This window comes from Triturus cristatus, chromosome 9, assembly GCF_964204655.1.
Source record: "Triturus cristatus chromosome 9, aTriCri1.1, whole genome shotgun sequence".
NCBI classification, from domain to species: Eukaryota; Metazoa; Chordata; class Amphibia; order Caudata; family Salamandridae; genus Triturus; species Triturus cristatus.
Genome location: NC_140592.1, coordinates 1,047,035,032 through 1,047,055,494, shown reverse-complemented (window position 1 = coordinate 1,047,055,494; position 20,463 = coordinate 1,047,035,032). Strand labels below are relative to the sequence as shown.

Here is a 20,463-nt window from a genome sequence, read left to right as displayed (position 1 = left end):
CTCCGACCAGCTCTGAGAAATCATGCTATGTAGGACTTACTGGAGGTAACAGGAGGGCTTCCGGGTCCCGAAGAACCGAGGCGCATCTGCAGAGTGGTGGACAAAGGGGGGTGGCCTCCAAAGATCGCTCAGCCATTCTGCTGTGTCGGAGTTACTGGAAGTAACAATAGGCCTTTTTGGCCCCCAAAGACACTCTAGAGCCAAAGGGACTTCATCCCCCAATGAGCAGTGTATCAGGAAGCACGCTGGCAGAGTGATGGAGAACAGCGGTGTGGCCTCCAAAGTCCTCTCAGCAATCACCCTGTGTGGTGCTTACTAGAGGTAACAGGAGGGCTTGTTGGCACCCAAGGACCCTCAGCATCCAAGGGGACTTCATTCCCCAACCAGCAGTGCACCAGGAGGCACGTTTGCAGAGTGGTGGAGAAAAGGCGTGGCCTCTGAAGACCTTTCAGCAATCTTGCTGTATGGGACTTACTGGAAGTAACAGGAGGGCTTGTTGGCCCCCAAGGAACCTCTGAAGCCAAGGGGACTTCATCCCACAACCAGCACTGCCTCAGGGGGGCGTTTGCAAAGTGATGGAGAATGGGGGCATGGCCTCTGAAGTCTTCTCAGCAATCTCTCTCAGTGAGACTTACTTGAGGTAACAGGAGGGTCTGTTTGCCCCTAAAGACCCTCAGCATCCAAGGGGACTTAATCCCCCAACCAGCAGGGTGCCAAGAGGCGCATTAGCAGAGTGATGGAGGCAGGGGGCAAGGCCTCTGAAGACCTCTCAGCAATCCAGCTGTGTGGAACTTACTGGAGGTAATAGGAGGTCTTGTTGGCCCCCAAGGACCCTCTGCAGCCAAGGAGACTTCATCCCCCAACCACCAGTGCACCAGGGTGTGTGTTTGCAGATTGGTGGAGAAAGAAGGTGGAGCTTCCAGCAACCTGCCATTCCTGCATTGTTTTGAGGCCCTCATGCCTGGACTTTAAAAAAAAATAATGATTTATACATTAAAGGGAGGGGGGTCGAAGAGGCCCCCTTCTGGGCTGATTTCTGCCCCAGGACTACCATCCCCCCCAGGGGCCCGGCCTATAGTGAGTGCCCTGGTCCCAGCCAGGACACCCATTTAGATGTGCTGGGGACTGCATGTGAGACTCAAGGCCCCCGCGGTCCCTGCTGGCTTCCTGCCTCCTGCGGGTTCTTGCATTGCTTTGACAGAGAGGGAGCTGCTAGCATGCAGCTCCCTTCTATCACAGCAATTGTGCTTTGCTTTGAGCAAGCAAGAGCAAATGCTCTTGATTGCTCAAAGTGGAGAAGAGTTTGCTGTGGCTTGGCGGGAGCAGAAAAGCTCCTGCCAAGCAATAGCAAACAGCTTTGTCCTCGGGGTGGGCACCCCAGGATATTGCAAGAGCCGGCCCTGGGGGGTGGTTGTCCCCAGGGCCATGTATAGCTCCAGAAAGGATGCTGTGTGCCCCCCTCCTTTCTTGAATTTTCCTCGGGTGGTGGTGGTCCCCAGGGCTGTATGGGGGTCACGTGTACTCGCTGCATTTTTTCAAATTAAAGCTCCAGGAAGGTGGTGGCCCCTGGGAATGCGGGGAGGGTCCACGTAGCACCCTACATTCTTTAAACTTAAAACACCAGGGAGGTGGTGTTTCCGGGGCAGCGGGGGAAGCCATATGGGCCTCCCCTGCATTTTTTGGTTAAAGAAGCCCTGGGGAGTTTGTGGTCCCTGGGAAATAATAAGCCCCAAGAGGGGGGCTTGTGTGCTCCCCTCCTTTATTTATACAATGTCCTTGGGACCTGGCCCACCAGGAGCCAAATAATAATGAAGCACGTGATTCCGTGCTTCATTTAATTTTTTTAGATTTTCGGTGGGATTTGTGGATCCATCGCGACTCCTGCCATAAATGTAACAAAATAATATGTTTTGGGGGGCCCTGGAGGGTCCCTGTGGAACCCCCTCCCCCCAAGCGGCCTAGGGGGTCAGGGTGTTTCTACCCTGCCTCCTTTTCCTTTCTTCTGTGACTTGGTTCAACCGAGTCACAAGATGGCTGCCAACACTGCCTGCTTTGAAGTGATCGATACCAATCGCTGGACCGGAAACAAGCACCCTGGGACCGGTTTCGGGTTCATAACCCTCAGCAGCCATGCTATCTTGAATCCAGTGGCAAAGTGAGCAAGGGACCCACGTCTGGGCATACCCTGCCAACTTAGGGTGAACAAAGCGATACCAAAGGTGATGATGGACGGAGCATTTGAGCAAATAAAACACTCACCCCCAGTCAACTGATCTGGGTTTAATCCATCATCATTCTTTAGCTCACTCCACCACCCCAGTTCAGACATGGCCATATGCAAATCAGTCTGACCCTGTGCCTCATGGTAACAGTCCAGCCCGAATTGCCAAGCCATGTCTTCCCTGGACCAGAAACAAGCACCCTGGGACCGGTTTTGGGTTCATAACCCTCATCAGCCAGGCTATCTTGAATCCAGTGGCAAAGTGAGCAAGGGACCCACGTCTGGGGATACACTGCCAACTTAGGGCGAACAAAGCGATACCAAAGGGGATGATGGACGGAGCATTTGAGCAAATCAAACACTCACCCCCAGTCAACTGATCTGGGTTTAATCCATCATCATTCTTTAGCTCACTCCACCACCCCAGTTCAGACATGGCCATATGCAAATCAGTCTGACCCTGTGCCTCATGGGAACAGTCCAGCTCGAACTGCCAAGCCATGTCTTCCCTGGACTGGAAACAAGCACCCTGGGACCGGTTTCGGGTTCATAACCCTCATCAGCCAGGCTATCTTGAATCCAGTGGCAAAGTGAGCAAGGGACCCACGTCTGGGCATACCCTGCCAACTTAGGGCGAACAAAGCGATACCAAAGGGGATGATGGACGGAGCATTTGAGCAAATCAAACACTCACCCCCAGTCAACTGATCTGGGTTTAATCCATCATCATTTTTTAGCTCACTCAATCACCCTAGTTAGGCCCAGATCTCTGTACTGGGGTGAATGTATGACATTGTTCTGCATTCTGTCCATCAACTGTTGTTTTTGCATTTGTCACCCCGAGCGGGAAGGGTATGCCGAGATGTGGGTCCCGTGCTCTCCATGCCACTGGAATCAAGCTATCCTGGCTGAAGAGGGGTGAATCCCCGAAACCGGTCCTAGGATGCTTGTTTCCAGTCCAGGGAGGACCTGGCTTGGCAGTTCGGGCTGGACTGTTCCCATGAGGCACAGGGTCAAGACTGATTTTCATATGGCTGGGTTCAAACTGGAACGGCATGGTGAGCAAAAAAACGATGGATTTAGGCCCAGATCTATGTACTGGGGTGAATGTATGACATTGTTCTGCATTCTGTCCATCAACTGTTGTTTTTGCATTTGCTTTGAAGTGATGGCACTCAATCAGATCTCAGCACGAGATCGGGAGGGCTCGCAGATCCTCTGCATCCCTAGGTATACAACTGGAAATTTCATTACATTTCTACGCAACTACTGAACGAATTTACACCAAATCACAAAAAAGGCATTTCCCTGAACCAACATCTACCTTGATGTCATTTGAGATGTAATCAGCGATGTCATAAAAGATGTCATAGAGTATGTCATGAGTGATGACATATGTGAGGTCATAAGCAATGCTTGGCAGGGTGCAAGTTATAGTTAGCACAGCTAACTATAACTGGTGAATTTCTGTTGTTTCTTTTTAGTTAACATTTGTTAATGTTCATACTGACAAATTCACCTAACTATAAGGTAACTTTAACCATTGTTTTTTCAGTGATGTTTTAGGGTTTTTATTAAATGAAAAAGGATATTTTTATTACACCTAACTGTAACGTTACTTTAACAGTTTGCTTTTTCATTGAATTTCTAGTTTTTATTATTAAAGTAAATAATTATTTTTGTTAGTATATATGGTATGATGACTTTATAATGTTGTGTTCTGACATTAATTCAGTAAAATGATGTGTTTTATATATTGTAACAAAACAGGATATGGTTTCCAGTTTGCAAAATTCATGTAAAATGTGCGTGCGTATTAAACAGATAAATATTCAATAGACATTGTTCATTTGCATCACCAGAAATCTTTTTTTGAGTTGTCATTACACACACAATGATGGGTGTGCATAGAAGGGTGTGGAGAGAGACGGGCCTCTCCTTTCAGACCTCTCTCTCAGATGACAGGTGTGCTTAGTAGGGTATGGGGAGGGACTCGCCTCTCTGCTGAGACCTCTCTCTGTGATGAAAGATGTGCATAGCAGGAGTTGGGGAGGGATTGCCCTCTCCTTTTAAAGCTCTCACTCAGATGACAGGTGTGCATTGTAGGGTGTGAAGAGGGACCGGCCTCTCTGCTGAGACCTCTGTAATGATGGGTGTGCATAGTCGAGCGTGGAGAGGGACTGGTCCCTCCTTTCAGACCTCTCTCTCAGATGATGGGTGTGAGTAGTAGGGTATATGAAGGGACTGGCCTCCCAGCTGAAACCTCTCTCTCTATTGATAGGTGCACATAGTAGAATTTGATGAGGGACTGCCCGCTCCTTTCAGGGCTCTCTCTCATATGACGGGTGTGCATAGTAGGGTGGGTGGAAGGACTAAGGTCTCTGCTGAGACCTCTCTTTGTAATGATAGATTTGCATAGCAGGGTGTAGGGAGGGACTTGGCTCTCCTTTCAGACCTCTGTCTCAGACAATGTGTGTGCGTAGTAGGGTGTGGAGAGGGACTGCCCTCCCCTTTTAGACCTCTCTCTCTCATATGATGGGTGTGCATAGTAGGGTTTGTGAAGGGAATAGCCTCTCTGCTGAGACCGCTTTCTGTAATGATATGTGTGCTTAGTAGGGTGTGGAGAGGGACTGGTCTCTCCTTTTAGACCTCTCTCTCAGATGATGGGTGCGAGTAGTAGGGTGCATGGAGGGACTGGCCCCTCTGCTGTAACCTCTCTCTGTAATGATAGGTGTGCGTAGTAGGATTTGGGGAGGGACTGCCCACTCCTTTCAGAGCTCTCGCTCAGATGACGGGTGTGCATCATACAGTGTGTGGAAGGACTAAGGTCTCTGCTGAGACCTGTCTCTGTAATGATAGGTGTGCGTAGTAGGGTGTGGAGACAGACTGGGCTCTCCTTTCAGACCTCTGTCTCGAGTGATGGGTGTGCATAGTATGGTGTGGGGGAGGACTGCCATTTTGTTTTATACCTCTCTCTCAGAAGATGGGTGTCGATGGTAGGGGTTGTGGAGGGAATAGCCTCTCTGCTGAGACCTTTCTCTGTAATGATAGGTGTGCTTAGTAGGGTGTGGAGAGGGATTGGTCTCTCCTTTCAGATCACTCATTCAGATGATGGGTGTGAGTAGTAGGGTATGGGGAGGGACTGCCCTTTCCTTTTAGACCTCCCTCTCAGATGATGGGTGTGTGTAGTAGGGTTTGTGGAGGGAATAGCCTCTCTGCTGAGACCTCTCTCTGTAATGATAGGTGTGCTTAGTAGGGTGTGGAGAGGGACTGGGCTCTCCTTTCAGACCTCAATCTCAGATGATGGATGTGCATAGCAGGCTTTTTGGGTGAGCAATAACACAACTGTTCCCAAAGCAGTGAGCAATGAGCATGAATTTTAGAGTCTAATAAACACCATCACCAGTAAGATTCCTTCATACAGTAGCAAGTGTGCAAAACAGAGTGTGTTCAAACATCACCTTGTCCTTTTCACGATCCCGTGAGAGTATCACAAGATCATAACCTTTTAAAGCAAAAGATGTAACCTTCTAATCATGACGGGACTTATCTATTCTAAACTTTCTCTCAAAATCAAAGAACACAATATGAAGTCCTACTAATAGAGAGTATTCAGAACTCATTTACTCCTTTCTCACTATTCATGATCCCGTGAGATCATAAAAATTAATTAAAAACAATCTACATTTACTTTTGTTCACAGTATGTATACTTTAGACACTTCCTCTCTAAATATAGGGGGACAACATGCCTTTCTGCGGCCCCTTTATATAAGTGTTTTACTTAATTTCCACAACACCTCCAATTTTTCACAGTAAAGAGTAATGGCTGGCATTTCTAACATTCCAACAGCAAGCCAATCAGAGCGCTTGCTCTTGCGAGACTTGCTGGAGCCTCTGGCTTCTGTGAAAGTATGAAGGCTAATGGGAATAATTGGCCTCTCGACTAATCACAGGTCGCCATTTCTGATTTCGCACTCTCGTGAGCTCAACTGGCAAAACATACAATAATTTTTTACCCTTAATATCTTCAAAACTTCTGAACAGATTTACACTAAATCACAAAAAGCGCAATCTGCGGACCAAGATCTAGCTCTCTGCCGAATTTGGTGTAATTTCGTTAAGCAGCTTTTGCTGCAGCCTTGGCTAATGAAGTCTATGGAAAATGCATGGGGATTCTGAATTTTGGGACCTTCCCTTTTTTCTCGGCCCCTGCTGGACGAATCACCCTCAAAACTTTCTGGAAGGGTAGATAGACCATTTTTTGAGAAAGTTTCATCAAGATTCATCAAACGGGACAAAGTTATTAGAAAATCAATAAAAAGCTCCATCTATGGAAAATCAGACCTAACTATAACTACCTAATGGTGACCACAAATAGGGAATATATATATACCTGTCTTGAGATGCCTTCTCCATTGTGTTCTTGCTCACAGTTTCGATCCGTTCTTGCCTCTTTAGATCCAGCTTCTTTTTCATCTGTTTAGTGTCACTGAGGAGAGATGTATAAAAGCCTATTTTACTTCACAGGTTTAGGTCTCACTTTTTCTTTTTCCAACTATCATGACGGTAAGCTCTATATTTTCATAGCTTGCCATATTTAAAATGTATGATCCTTTGCATACCAGGCTGCTTTACTTTGGAATACACTGCTGCTACATATGAGAGCTCAGACTAATTTATTGCACTTTACAAAGCTAAAATATGTCTATTTATGATTTAACTGTCTCTTTAATAAGTCCCTATGGTCCTTCTTTTTAATGCCATGACACCCTTGGTAACCACACGCTTTATAAATACTAACCCTGGGCGTAGTTCGCATAGTAGCGCTACGCGTAGCTACGCAAAGTGCACTTCGCACTACGCAAGCTACTGTGCAAAATGCTGTTCGCACTGATTGCACAGTGCCGGATGCTTGTACGCACTGTGCAATCATTGCAAACGGCATCTTGCACAGTGCAAGCGGTCGTTTTCTGCCGCGCGAGTAGATTTGTACTCGAGCGGCAGCTTGCTCAACGCAAACTGGTAGTTTCTCATCGCGTGCAGTCGTGAGCATACGCAACCACTCGCAATGAGAAACCTGACCTCCCCGCGTTGAGAATCTCGCCAGGAGGCTTATTTTCCACGCTCGCGATCGGCAACTTGATGTTGCTGATCGCGAACGAGGAAAAAGTCTCGCCGGGATGTTATTTTGCTCGCTCGCAGTCGCCAACTTGACGTTGAGGGCCGCGAGCAAGCAAAAAATGCCTGCTACACGTTTTTGCACTGTTCTACGTGCAATTCGCATAGTGCGTAGTTGCGAAAACTACGCAAACTACGCCAGCGTAGCGTAGTCCTACGCTCAGGGTTAATAAATACCATAAATAAATAAATATAAAAAAAATTAAAAAGCTAAATCTGGGTTTCCTTTTATATTATTTTAGATCAATCAGATAGATTCCTGCATTCACATAGAATAGTCATCTAAATCACAAAAGATTTTTAAACTAAATCGACAGTGTTAGATTAACTCTAACTCCTGTACTTCTAAACTCTGTAATTATAAGCAAGCATGGAAAATTGCTGCCTAAAGAGGACAAGAGGAAGAGCTGCTACTTGGCAAACTAAAATTCAACTGCACGCAGTTAGTACTTCAAATGCACACCTTTGAGCTTGTGTTTGGCCATGCCCTATGTCACAAACATGATGAGCGTCCGCTAACACCGTAGTTTCTGCCACAGCCAATTAGTCAGATAAGGTTGAGTCAGAGGTTAGTTTCCATGGGAGGTGGGAGGGGCTAACCATGGCAAGGAGTAGGAGAGTCATAATAATGGTAATCTCACCCAGCCTCGCTTTTGTTACCAATCAAATGTACCATTTCTATAAGCTGCCCAAGTGTAGCACCTGGAAGTTCTGCTGGTACTCTTCCGGGAATAATACAACATTCAGGTATGCCCCTCCTTGCATTGGAGTTACTGACACAGTCTTGTCAGCCAGTGTGCAACATAACCTTTTTAGACATTTTTATATACAACCTCAAGGGCAATAATCTATAGTTCCTTGTGTTGAGGCTCCACAGCCACCAATGACATGTTTTCACCCAGTGACCTGCAACAGGTCGAGAGGAGCACTCGCCTTTTGAGGTACAATAGTTTTAGGAGTGGGTCACTGCATACAGAATAGGATTGGGCGGAATTTGCGTAGTCGCGCTACGCAGAACTCCGCGAAACAGTAAAAAATCTCTGAAAACACGCAGAAATTCCGCGAACGCGCGGAATTGCTTGTTCGCGATGCTTTTATCCTGTTCGCGATCGCCGTTTGCGTGCTCTGGGGAAAATATCTCACGAACACGCATTTTGAGAACGTAAACAAGCAAAAAATTCCACGAAGCTGCGGAACGCAGAATTTTGGGCAATTCCGCGTTCTCCGCGGAATGCGAAATTACCCAAATTCCGCTAATTCCACAAGCCGAACGGAATTTACCGCCCATGCCTACACAATATACTGTCTACATTTCTTCGGCTCATTGCAATCAGCCTATTAAGTTGAGAAGAGGTCTCAAAACCCATTTTCTCTGCAACACTTATGAGTTGTAAATGCACTTTCTGTCCTCCAGCAATCCTCCTGGGACAGTTTTCCCTTTGCAAACGAGTTACCTCCCCTGGGCTCGGTAACTGATGAGATGGTTTACAACTACAATTATGATCTCAAATAATTGATGCATTCCGTTCCAATTTGTAACTAGGATTAGAGGACACTGTGCTTAATTTGAGCCGGTTCTTTCCGGTGCTCAGCACCGGCACTTTATTGGTTTCCGGTGCTCGGCACCGGCACCTGATTGTCAACACCAATCTTAAAAGGAGTCTAAAACATGGTGGGGTTGCTCATCTAATTTAGAGATGAGCAGAACGAGGGTAGTTTAGGACTACAATGCCCATGAAAATTGCTAATACCTGCCTCCCCAGCCATTCCTTTAGCTTTGGATTCCTGGAATAATCTGAACTGTCACATTTACATGCGAGAGAGATGGTTGGTAGTTGTTTTGGCAGCGATGACTGGGGCGATGGGGGGTGCAAGCTGCAGTGGCCTCCTGGTCAGAGCCCTGGCACTTAATATTTTCCAAATTAAGCACTGAGAGGACACCTCTTTCACGCTCCCTCCTAATTTCGTTCCTGAAAGGTCGTAAAAGCTCTTTTATAAGTTAGAAAGAAAATTCAAATGCATACAAGGGTTTTTATACATTTAAAATCCCTTACGATATAGCAACATCTGTCAATTTTTGAATTTCTGGTTTGTGGCTGCAAGCAGGCTTTGCACATCACACGCAGAACTGAAAACAGCTAATAAGATAAACAATTGTCACCTTTCTGCCATCTCTTTAAGGGTTTTCAGCTCCACCGCCTGCTTCTCTTGAGCCAGCTCTGTTAATTTAGTTATTTGCTGCTCAAACAAAAAAGAAACATGACTTTTATTTTACGAACCAAAACGTATACATGTTGTCTGAGAGATGAAAGGGTGTAGTTCATTGCACCAACTCTTTGGGTCAACACATAAATTCATCTTGTCAAAGTCTGAATCTGATCTACTACCCCTTGTTCTTGTGCCACCTGAAGTAATCAGCTTGTGTGGCATTAAGGTACCTTTTTAAGAGTTTGCGCGATGGGCAAAGGAAGCTTTCCTGTCCGTGGAAATGGTATGATGTTCCAGACCGAAAAATAAAGAGAGCAGAGAGGGCTGTGAATGAGAAACTCTTTTTTTGTTCACCAACAAGCAAGTCTCATTAAAAAGATTATATATATATATGCTGCTCAGAATTATTTATAAAGTGGGTAAAACGCCACAAAGCTCTTAAGACTTTTCTGCAATATTTCTACTGGAAATGTTCCGACATCGGTAAAGTGGATATGAAAACAAAGAAAACATTTACATCCGACAAATATGCCAACGGGTAATCAACTGTTTAATAATTTGTATATTTTTTGTGTGTCAGTTTTTGCTGTATGTGTTCAAAGGGGAATTAAGAAGAGGAGAAATATTTTTATGAAGTGACAAGTGTTTATAGACTTCCAACTAAAGCATACGTTGTACATGTCTTTACATTGAAGTTAATCAAGCACAAATGCATTGACAAAGCAAATCGGTGTGAACTGTGTATAGTGCATGCACAAATCGTACAATATATTCGGCCACATTAAAATAAATCATGCACTGAAACAGACAGAATAATGGGGCATATTATCAAGCCAGGGGATAAAATTATCGCCGCTTTAGCGGCAGAAAACTGCCGCTAAAACGGCGATAATGGGCTTGATAATATGCTCCATGGAATTCCAATTGAAGCCCATGTTAAATGTCCTTCACATCTAACATGGGCTTCAATTGGAATTCCATAGAGGATATTATCAAGCCCATTATCGCCGTTTTAGCTGCAGTTTTCCTACGCTAAAGCGGCGATAATTTTATCGCCTGGCTTGTTAATATGCCCCACAATACTCACAGATTTCCATTCACATACAGACCAACATAGAAGCAAGCACTCAAGTTCACAGAATAGCTACAGGAGCGGCCTGTGAAGGTAAGCGAGGTGGGGTGGGGAGTAGACAGACGACGAAGACTGACAATAACATAAAAAAACACAAAACAAACACTTACCTTGCGCTCGCCATATCGTTGTCTCGGCGATGCTGCGAGCACAAAGTAAGTGGTTTTCTTATTTTTTAAAATTTATTTTCCCTCCATGTCATCTGTGGACTCCCCCCCACCCCACCCCCCCACCCCACCCTGCCCAACTGCTCTTACCCGCACGGGCTGCTCCTGGAATAGCAGACAAACAAGACCTTGAACACAGTCAAGCATCAACCTTGCACATATACCTCAGTCACAATGGCCTGTGGAATTAACAAATCTCTAATAGCCACAGAAATGAACAAGCCTCATTGGCCGCTGACATTAATGTACCTCAATCACTACAGGCAGTACTAAGCCCAAATTGTCCCAGTAGTAATCTTCATCAGTAGTCCATGGCCAAAATTAACTTGAACGGCCTCAGAGAGTAATGCACCACCATGGTACTAGACAGTAATAAACATCAATGGCCCCTGGCATTAATGGTTATCAATGGCCCTAGGCAGTTATGAACGTGCATTTTCTAAGCAGTAATGAATATAACTGGCCCAGGCAGTGATGGTTTATATAATTAATGAAGTAAACCATAAGAATGAGTGTGGATCGTGAAGAGGTCCCAGCAGTGCTTAATTTTAAAAACAATAGGGCCCTTGTCAGGGGGCCACTGCAGGTTGCAGCACTTATTTACTATAACAGCACACCCAGTAGCAGTACCAACATAACTACTAACCATTACACTCCTACAGTTGTGACACTTGGGAGTACTGAAGTCCCCCAAAGCTGTAAGAATGGCTTGGGCAGCAGGTAGTACTATTTTGTATTGTATATTCAGTTAATAAACAACTGTTTTTGTGCTCATCCCTAAATTAGACAAGCATCGCCCCAATGTGGCAGACTACCATAAATGCCAGTGTTGACAATTAGGTGCCGGTGCTGAGGACTGGAAACCACCGGCTCAAATTAAGCACTGGATCCCAGCCCTGGGATGGACCCTCACAGGGCAATTGGGACAGAAAGCTTAGTGGCCGAATCAATGCCCACTTAGTGAGCTAAGCTGGACCAGAGCCACCAAAGCAAAGATTCTATGGAGCCACCTGCTCCCTAGACCACCTCTCCAGTAAAGGCTAGTGTTGAGGGCAGGTGGGAAGGCAATATAATCTGGATCTATCATCATCTCCACCCAGAGCATGCATACAACAGAGAAATGGAGTGCTAGTTTGATATTTGTTACTGTTCAGATAATGTGTCACTAGCAAACCAAAAAGCTTAAGACAAGAATTGCGATCACTGTCTGTTTAACTGCTGGTGATCCAAGGAGGAATATTAATTTAGTTTCATTGGTTTCACAAAATCTTGTATTTCCCGTGCATGCACAATGTTGGCTGGTGGGTTCAAACATTACTCCCAGACAGACTTGTGCAGCATACGGCTAGAAGTACCTGGTCTCAAGTTGTCTGTATGGAGGGGTTGATCTTCAGTCCTGTGTATGGCATGGATTTGAACTGATTATGAAGTCAGACCAAGAGACCTCTATTATGGCACCTTCAGGCATACATTAGTCTTCTGCACTGCCTGCACCAAAGCTTTTATTCATCAGCAGCAGATCATGTATCCAGGTGGCCGGCTTGACCCCTTCCTTGCAGGGCAGAGAGGTTTACGGGAGGTAGGAAAGTATAAAGAAGGAACACAAGAGCCCACAAAAGAACTCACAGAGGGCTCAACATCCTGTGATTCTTGGCAAATGCCTTAATCTCCCGTGCCTAAACAAAACCCATAAATGAATGTGTCCTTGTAACTGACGCTTATGTAAAGCACTCTAATATCTTCGGGTCGCGTTTGCACAATTTAAAACTGTAAATACAAAAACTAAAACAAAACATGAAAATAACATTGATGACTCTATTGAAGAACCTACTGAAGACTTAAGTAAGCCAATCACTAAGTGGGAGAAGTAAGTGACAGAAGAGGAGGAGTTTGACACCAAATCACCCTCAGATCAACCTGTTAGAGCAGTAGTAGAGCAGGAGTGAAGTTACACCCAAGCAAGTGGTGATGTGTCTTTCGCCAGTTTGGAATGCCAGCAATTTGGAGTGCCATCTAAATCCTTTCGTGAAGGACAGAATTCACATGCAGTCTACTGAATAAGAAATCACGGTGCATAGTAGGCCTTGTCGCCTGAGTGGTTTAGGCAAAGGCTTTTGTTGTCATTGTTTCTACTCCATACCCCTGTTCACCTAAACCAGAATGGACTATTAGTTTGTGCTCCTATGGATACATTTAGCTCTGTTTTTTAACCTTCTGTGTTTTTTTTAACTTCCAATTGGTTACCAAAGTTTTAATGCTCATTGTACTCTACCTCATGTTGTGTACCACTCCTTTCGGTTCCCAATGTACAGGTCTGGTTTTAATATTCTCTGTATACTGACTTTTGCACTTGCACAGTTATGGTCTCCGACCGAAATAAAGTTGAATGATTATTATTATGAAACATAATGAAATTCCTACTGAGTTTTAATGGGGAATACACACACACACACACACACACACGCACACACACACACACACACACCTTACGCCATAATGCATGTGAGACTGTGCGATTAGCATGGCAGGACTTACAGAATTGAGAAAAAGCTATTGAGCAAGGACACATTTCTAAGATATTTGATTTTCTGAAGACCCAATTTGTGTCTAGCTATTGAAATGGCTATAAACATAGTTGTAGTTCTTACCTCTATAACATGCTGTTCCCGCTTTTTCAGAATACCTTCATGTTGTTCCTCTCCCAAAGAAAGAAGCTCCACCTTCATTTTCTCCTTTAGGTCCAAGACTGTGGGGTCCCCTGTTTCTTTTGGCTCTCCCACGTACACCTCTGTGCAAAGCTCATCTTCAGGTAGGCTGTTCAAAAGTAAACCCAGATGTGAGTGCAGTTCTCATTGTTTAGTGTCTAGAGGAAGGTAAATCGAGATGGAGAAATTAACATCTTGTGCTCATTACGGATCCTCCATCTTATAGTGATCTTGTGCTCCTATGAAACACTGTCAATTTGGGATCATCAAATAGACTACAAAATTTTAAAAAATATTGAAAAAGGGACACAAATTCTGTGCTTAATCTGCACAGTGGTGGATTACGTAAGTGCTCCTGTAGCATTCCTTGGGTATTTTAAATTTTTAGAAAGGATCAAAGTGTGCCACCTTTCATTGATACCATTTACACACAAGCACATTTTGTGCCTAAGCCAAGAGACACATTTCCCTTCAGTGTACTGGAGAATCAACACTGATTCCAGTGACACTGTCCTTTCTCCTAATTATCTAAGTTGTGTGCGTCCTTAACTTTTTGATCATAATCAATAAGTTATATCATTAAAGCAGTAATATAACACTGGTTGATATACAAACTGAAAACATTTTATTCTGACAAATAATTGTAAATATGCAGTAATGCAAGATCAGTAGTCATAAAATATCACAACATTCCATTCCTACTAGATTTTCTAAAAGTGGTGGAATTTGGTAAAGTCAGATTAACAATGCCTGCTCCAAACTAAGCAACAGCAGAAGAAGTATTGGACTTTGGAGGGGTAGAATTAACTATTCTCACTCCAAACTGAGCAACATTAGTAAAAGCGTTGGACATTGGATGGGTGAAATATTCTATTCCTACTCCTACCAAAATAACAGCAGAGGAGGGTTAAACTTTGAAGATATCATATTTACTATTCTCAATCCAACCAGACCAACAATAGTAAAAGTTTAGGACTTCGGAAAAGTCACATATACTGTTCCTAATCTGAAATATTAGGAAACAAAACTAGATATATAAACAAATATATACAATATATTGCCTACTTAAATAATGTAAAAACCAATAGATTATTTAATTTAAAAATGTATATAAATAGATTAAAAAAAACATAAGATTTAAATTCACAACATAAAAATAATGAAAAATGTCAAAATGATTTATAAAAATAAGCTAAAAATTGATAAATAATTATACAATACCTGAAATTATGCATGACCTTTCAACCTACCACTGAGATATATATATAAAACTAATCGAGTAAACAAGCCTTGTAAATTATCTCCTGGAGTGCGAATGAATGCTTTCCTGGTGGTCATAATACTTGTGGAATTTGCCTCCTTTGCCGCATTATTCGCACAGATCGTGAGCGCCCTGTCAAAGGAATCATTTGGTGGCAATATATATACATATAGATATATATATATATTCACTGAAAAAACCATAGGTTTCAGGGGCGTTATAGTTAGCTGGACTTTTCACTCGTACAAAACCATTGAAATTCCCCCGTTATAGTTAGTTCAGCTAACTATAACTCGCGGCCCGCAATGCACTGCTGATGACGTCACATATTACATCACTCATGACATGGTCAGTGACATCACTCATGACATCACTGATGACATCTCAAATGACATCACTGATGACATCACTGATGACATCATCCAGTGAATGTGTGTTTTTCTGAAAATTACATATGTTTTATATATGTATATCTCAAGGTCGATGGAAGAATAAATGGGTATATAATGGATGATTTGGTTTTGAAAAATTGATTGTATAACTGACTGATTAAGTGTATCTTATTGAATGCATGGCTTAGTGAGTAATGTTTATATATGTAAATATCTGTATCAGTCTCTCACTTTGTGTATAAGTGGCTGCATTGGTTGGTGAATAGCGACATGAGTGTCTATATAGGTTATTAGTTGTTTTTTTGAGTATCAGTATGAGTGTCTGAGTGTCTGTATGGTTCGGTGGGGAGTATTACGTAGTGCATAGGTGCATGAATGAGTGACTCACTGTTTGTATGTGTTGAAGAGAGCATGTGTGCAGGACTGTATGGGCGGATGAGTGTGTGCATGGGTGTGTTAGTGAGTGAATGACTGTCTCAATAGTGTCTTTATGAGTAACTACATATGTTTTAAACTAGTATATGTGACTATTGGTGTATATAAGTGAGTATATGTGAGAGTGAGAGATTGGAAGAGTTCCTGTATGAATAAGTATGTGTTTCTATAAGTGATTGTATAAAAGACTAAGTATGTGTAAGTTTCTGTAGAAGTAAGTGTGGTGGTGTGTGTATAACTGTATATGCAAGTAAATGGATGTTTGATTATTTATTATCATGAGTGACTATTTGTGTGAGTCACTCTATGGATGAGTGGTGTTGTGTAACAGGATTTAGAGGTGTATGAGTACATATGATGAGTGAGTACATGTATGAGTGACTGTATAGGACTGTTGGTGAATGAGTGGATGTGTATGTGGATCTTAGAATTACTGAATAGGTTGTTGTAACTGGTATTGGTATGTCCATTGTTTTGAAAATTTTAGTTTCTATTTCTGAATGTGTGTATCAAAGGTTATATTAGGGGAAGAGGAGGTCTGCCACTCTATCACAAGGATGATGTCATCAGTGATGTCATTTGAGATGTCATTAGTGATGTCATGAGTGATGTCACCGACCATGTCATGAGTGATGTAATATATGACGTCATCAGCAGTGCATTGCGGGCCGCGAGTTATAGTTAGCCGAACTAACTATAAAGGGGGAATTTCAATGGTTTTGTACTAGTGAAAAGTCCAGCTAACTATAACGCCCCTGAAACCTATGGTTTTTTCAGTGAATTTTTAAGGTTTTTTAAATGCTAATTCCGAACTATAACGTGCCTGCAACCTATGGTTTCTTCAGTGAATTTCAAAGGTTTTTTAAATTCTAATTTATAACTATGCCTACAGAGATAGGACATGTGAAGAAAGAAGAAAAAACGCACAGAAAGAAAAAAGAGAAATCCAGAAAGAAGCAACAGAAGTCCTTAAAGACGAAGAAAAGTGCAGGAAGAAGGATAACGTGCAGAAAGAACAAACAGAAGAGCAGAAAGAAGCCTTGTTGCAAAATCATCCTGTACCCTCAACTTTTTCAGATGGATACTGGTGGTAACTGAGTCTGACTAACCAGTCCTAGAGCCAGTGCTATGTTGAAAGACACTCAGAATACAGTGAAAACACCTACATACACTAGGGAACACTATGCATTGGGCTCCCCCCTGTGATTAGCATGACCTCCTCTTTAAGCCCCTAGTATATAATAGGGCAGGGGATTAAAACTACCTCTTAAAACGCGCCACAGGGCGTGTTTGCACACGTCACCTCAGGCCCCGTCCCCTCCCTTCACCACTGTGTAAACACGCCCTGTGACCGTTTTTAGTTGGGAGATTAAGTTCATTTGAATCCTGAGGGTCCCTAGGGTCCAACTAGCCCACTAGGTACCTCCAGTAAGCACCACAGAGCTGTGTTGCAGAGAGGTGTAAAAAGTGGCACGGCCTGGACCACCTCTCTGCAACGCAGCTCAGTGGTGCTTACTGGAAGCACCTGGTGGGCTAGTTAGCCCCCAGGGTCCCTCAGGATTGAAGGGAAATTATTTCCCCAACTTAAAACGCGACACAGGGCGTGTTTGCACACGTGACCTCAGGCCCCGTCCCCTCCCTTCACCACTGTGTAAACACGCCTTGTGGCCGTTTTTAGTTGGGAGATTAAGTTCATTTTAATCCTGAGGGTCCCTAGGGTCCAAGTAGCCCACTAGGTACCTCCACTAAGCGCCACAGAGCTGCATTGCAGAGAGGTGTAAAAAGTGGCACGGCCTGGACCACCTCTCTGCAACGCAGCTCAGTGGCGCTTACTGGAAGCACCTGGTGGGCTAGTTAGCCCCAGGGGCCCTCAGGATTAAGGGGAATTATTTCCCCAACTTAAAACGTGCCATAGGGGTTGTTTGCACACGTCACCTCAGGCTCCGTCCCCTCCCTTCCCCACTGTGTAAACACGCCCTGTGGCCGTTTTAAGTTGGGAGAGTAAGTCCCCTTGAATCCTGAGGGTCCCTAGGGGCAAAATAGCTCACTAGGTACGTCCAGTAAGCGCCATTGCAGAGAGGTGTTAAAAGGGGCATTGCCTGCATCACCTCTCTGCAACGCAGAGCAGTGGCGCTTACTGGAAGCACCTGGTGGGCTAGTTGGCCCCCAGGGTTCCTCAGGATTGAAAGGGAATTATTTCCCCAACTTAAAACGTGTCACAGGGCGTGTTTGCACATGTCACCTCAGGCCCCGTCCCCTCCCTTCACCACTGTGTATACGCGCCCTGTGGCTGTTCTAAGTTGAGATATTAAGTCCCCTTGAATCCTAAGGGTCCCTAGGGTCAAACTAGCCCACTAGGTACCTCCAGTAAGCGCCACAGAGCTGCGTTGCATAGAGGTATAAAAAGGGGCGTGGCCTCAGAACACCTGTCTGCAACGCAGCTCCCTGGCGCATACTGGAGATACCTGTTGGGCTAGTTGGCCCTCAGGGACCCTCAGTATTGAAGGGGAATTAATTCCCCAACTTACAACTGGCCAGGGGACACGTTTGCAGAGTGCTGCAAGGAGGGGGCGTGGCCTCCAGTGCGATGCCGGTCTTTTATTTATTTTATTTTTTTAAGAAGGAGGGCTGTGTGGCCTCCCTTCTTTTTCTAATTTATTGGCCCTGGGGACCCCATCCCCCAGGGCCTGCACCCTAATTTTTTTGTTGAAAAAAAATACATTTGGAAGGGGGCCGCGTGGCCCCCCTCCCAAGGCCTTAATCGGCCCCGGGGACCCCAACCCCCGGGTCATGGCCTTTTTTTAAAAAAATTCTTTAGGAGGGGGGCTGCGTTGCCCCCCTCCTCAGGCCACTTATGGCCCCAGGGACCCCATCCCCCGGGCCGGCCTTTGTTTTTTATTATTTAAAAAAATATATATTTATAGAAATACCTAGGACATGCTGGACAAACCATATGTACCTATCACCATGACGATTTGCGTGATATTCATTAAAAGGCGACTATGCATACAATGAATCCACGTGGAATGTATTTACACCACTAGTGAAGCTCTGACGTATCTGACACCCTACCGTGCCTAATCCCGGCGCCCCCGCCGGTGGTTACTCTCCAAGTAGACACCCTTGTCGTTTATTTATACAAACATGGGTAGCTATTGATGGGCACATTTAATACACACGCACACCAAGCCATTCAAAGGGGATTCGACCAAACTATGGAAGAAACCCCCCTCATGGTTAATAAAACACACATCCACCGCCGGATGTGTAATACTTTTTATTTTACTCTCTGGAAAGGAGACGAACCTCACTTGAGAGTCACAGCGTGCTCCTGGCTGAGCCCAATGCTGTGTTACACCCACCAGTGCCCGCCGAGTGCCACACACCTCTGTGTTGTATTTCACCAGCTAGTGCGTATGCTATGACACTCTCTAGCCCATGTGCACTGTAACACCACCCCGTGAATATGTCATGCCAAACTTGCCTTCGCACGGGTTATATTGCCCCATCTAACGTGCCTTCCTCGATGCCTATGTTATAACGCACAGCGCTATGCCATACATATTACAATCTGGGATCCATATCTTTGTCACAGTGCATATGCAACGTTACACTCCCCAGCACATATTTTATATTACAACTTTAGAGACTAGTTAGGTTACACAACACTGCCCTGTGCATATTACACTCCAAGGCGCATATCGCATAGCACGCGCTAATGCCTGTGCTATCTCGCGCTCTCCAATGAATCTGTCATTGCGCACAATGTATTGCAAATTATATTTCACGCCCCGGTTCATCTTATATCACACTTTTTGGTGCATAGTTTATACCATATACTATATCTAGTTTTCATTGTCAATAGTGCTCTCAGGACTATGTTCTATATAACACTGCGTCCACCTACCCTTTTCATGGGCATTAAATTTTGCGATGGGGGTGGAGGGTCAGGGGGTGTTTCTGCCAAGTGAGCCTGGAGTCACAGTCACAAACGTCCTCTTCTTCCTGAGTAAAAGTGAGATTATGCTGCATACTTGTTCATATTTTAAGTAGTTCGTACAGACACACATTTTAAAAACAATAAAGTTCCTAATACCCACCTTCTCTGAACAGTTAGCTTGCTGCCCCATCCACCTCCTCCCTATCCTCTGTTGTCTGAATCCATGGACTAGCCTCCTCCCTCCTGCCATGCATCGTCTGATGTGCTGCCACTGCCCTCCATTTAGCATGATGTACCAGTCCACTCCTCCTTCCCTCCATTGCCCAATTCTTTGGCCCATCATTGACCTCCTGCTTAGCCTCTGTGCTTAGCTTGCTGCCCCTATTCTCCTTCCCCCTGCTCTCCGATGTCTTTGTGCATGCCCGTGCTCCATCCTTTTGCCCACCATGTTCCATGGACCTGCCACTCCTATCTACTGTGAGTGTTCTGTTGAGCTGCCACTCCCCTCCCACCTGCCTATCATTGTCAGATGACTGTAACCTGTCCCTGCCACCTCCACCCTGCCTGTCCACATGCCATGCCCCTCTTCGCTTCCTCCTGTCCTCCATAGTCCATTTTACTGCCACACCCTTCTGCCCTCCCTGGTCTGTTGTGCTGCCACTGCTCCTCCTGCCTGCCCAGTGCGGTCTGTTGTGAGGCCCCTTCCCCTGAACTCTCTTGTCTGTGCCCCGGTCCTGACCCTCCCTTCTATCCTCCATGGTCCTTTGTGCACGCCCCTGCACCCTCCTTATTGACCATCATAGCCATTGTGCTGCCACTAAC

At 44.7% G+C, this 20,463-nt stretch overlaps 1 protein-coding gene across 1 annotated transcript in view; it reads right to left on the bottom strand.

The window, feature by feature from the left end:
- The window catches only part of PLCB2 (phospholipase C beta 2), a 573,513-nt gene that overhangs the window by 36,829 nt on the left and 516,221 nt on the right, over nucleotides 1–20,463 (bottom strand). Inside the window, exons 26-28 of the mRNA XM_085626894.1 lie at nucleotides 13,557–13,722; nucleotides 9,563–9,639; nucleotides 6,617–6,712 (exon numbers count right to left, since the gene is read on the bottom strand). Of these exons, the coding sequence (XP_085483020.1) occupies nucleotides 6,617–6,712; nucleotides 9,563–9,639; nucleotides 13,557–13,722 (339 nt within the window). The remainder of the gene's footprint in view (nucleotides 1–6,616; nucleotides 6,713–9,562; nucleotides 9,640–13,556; nucleotides 13,723–20,463) is intronic.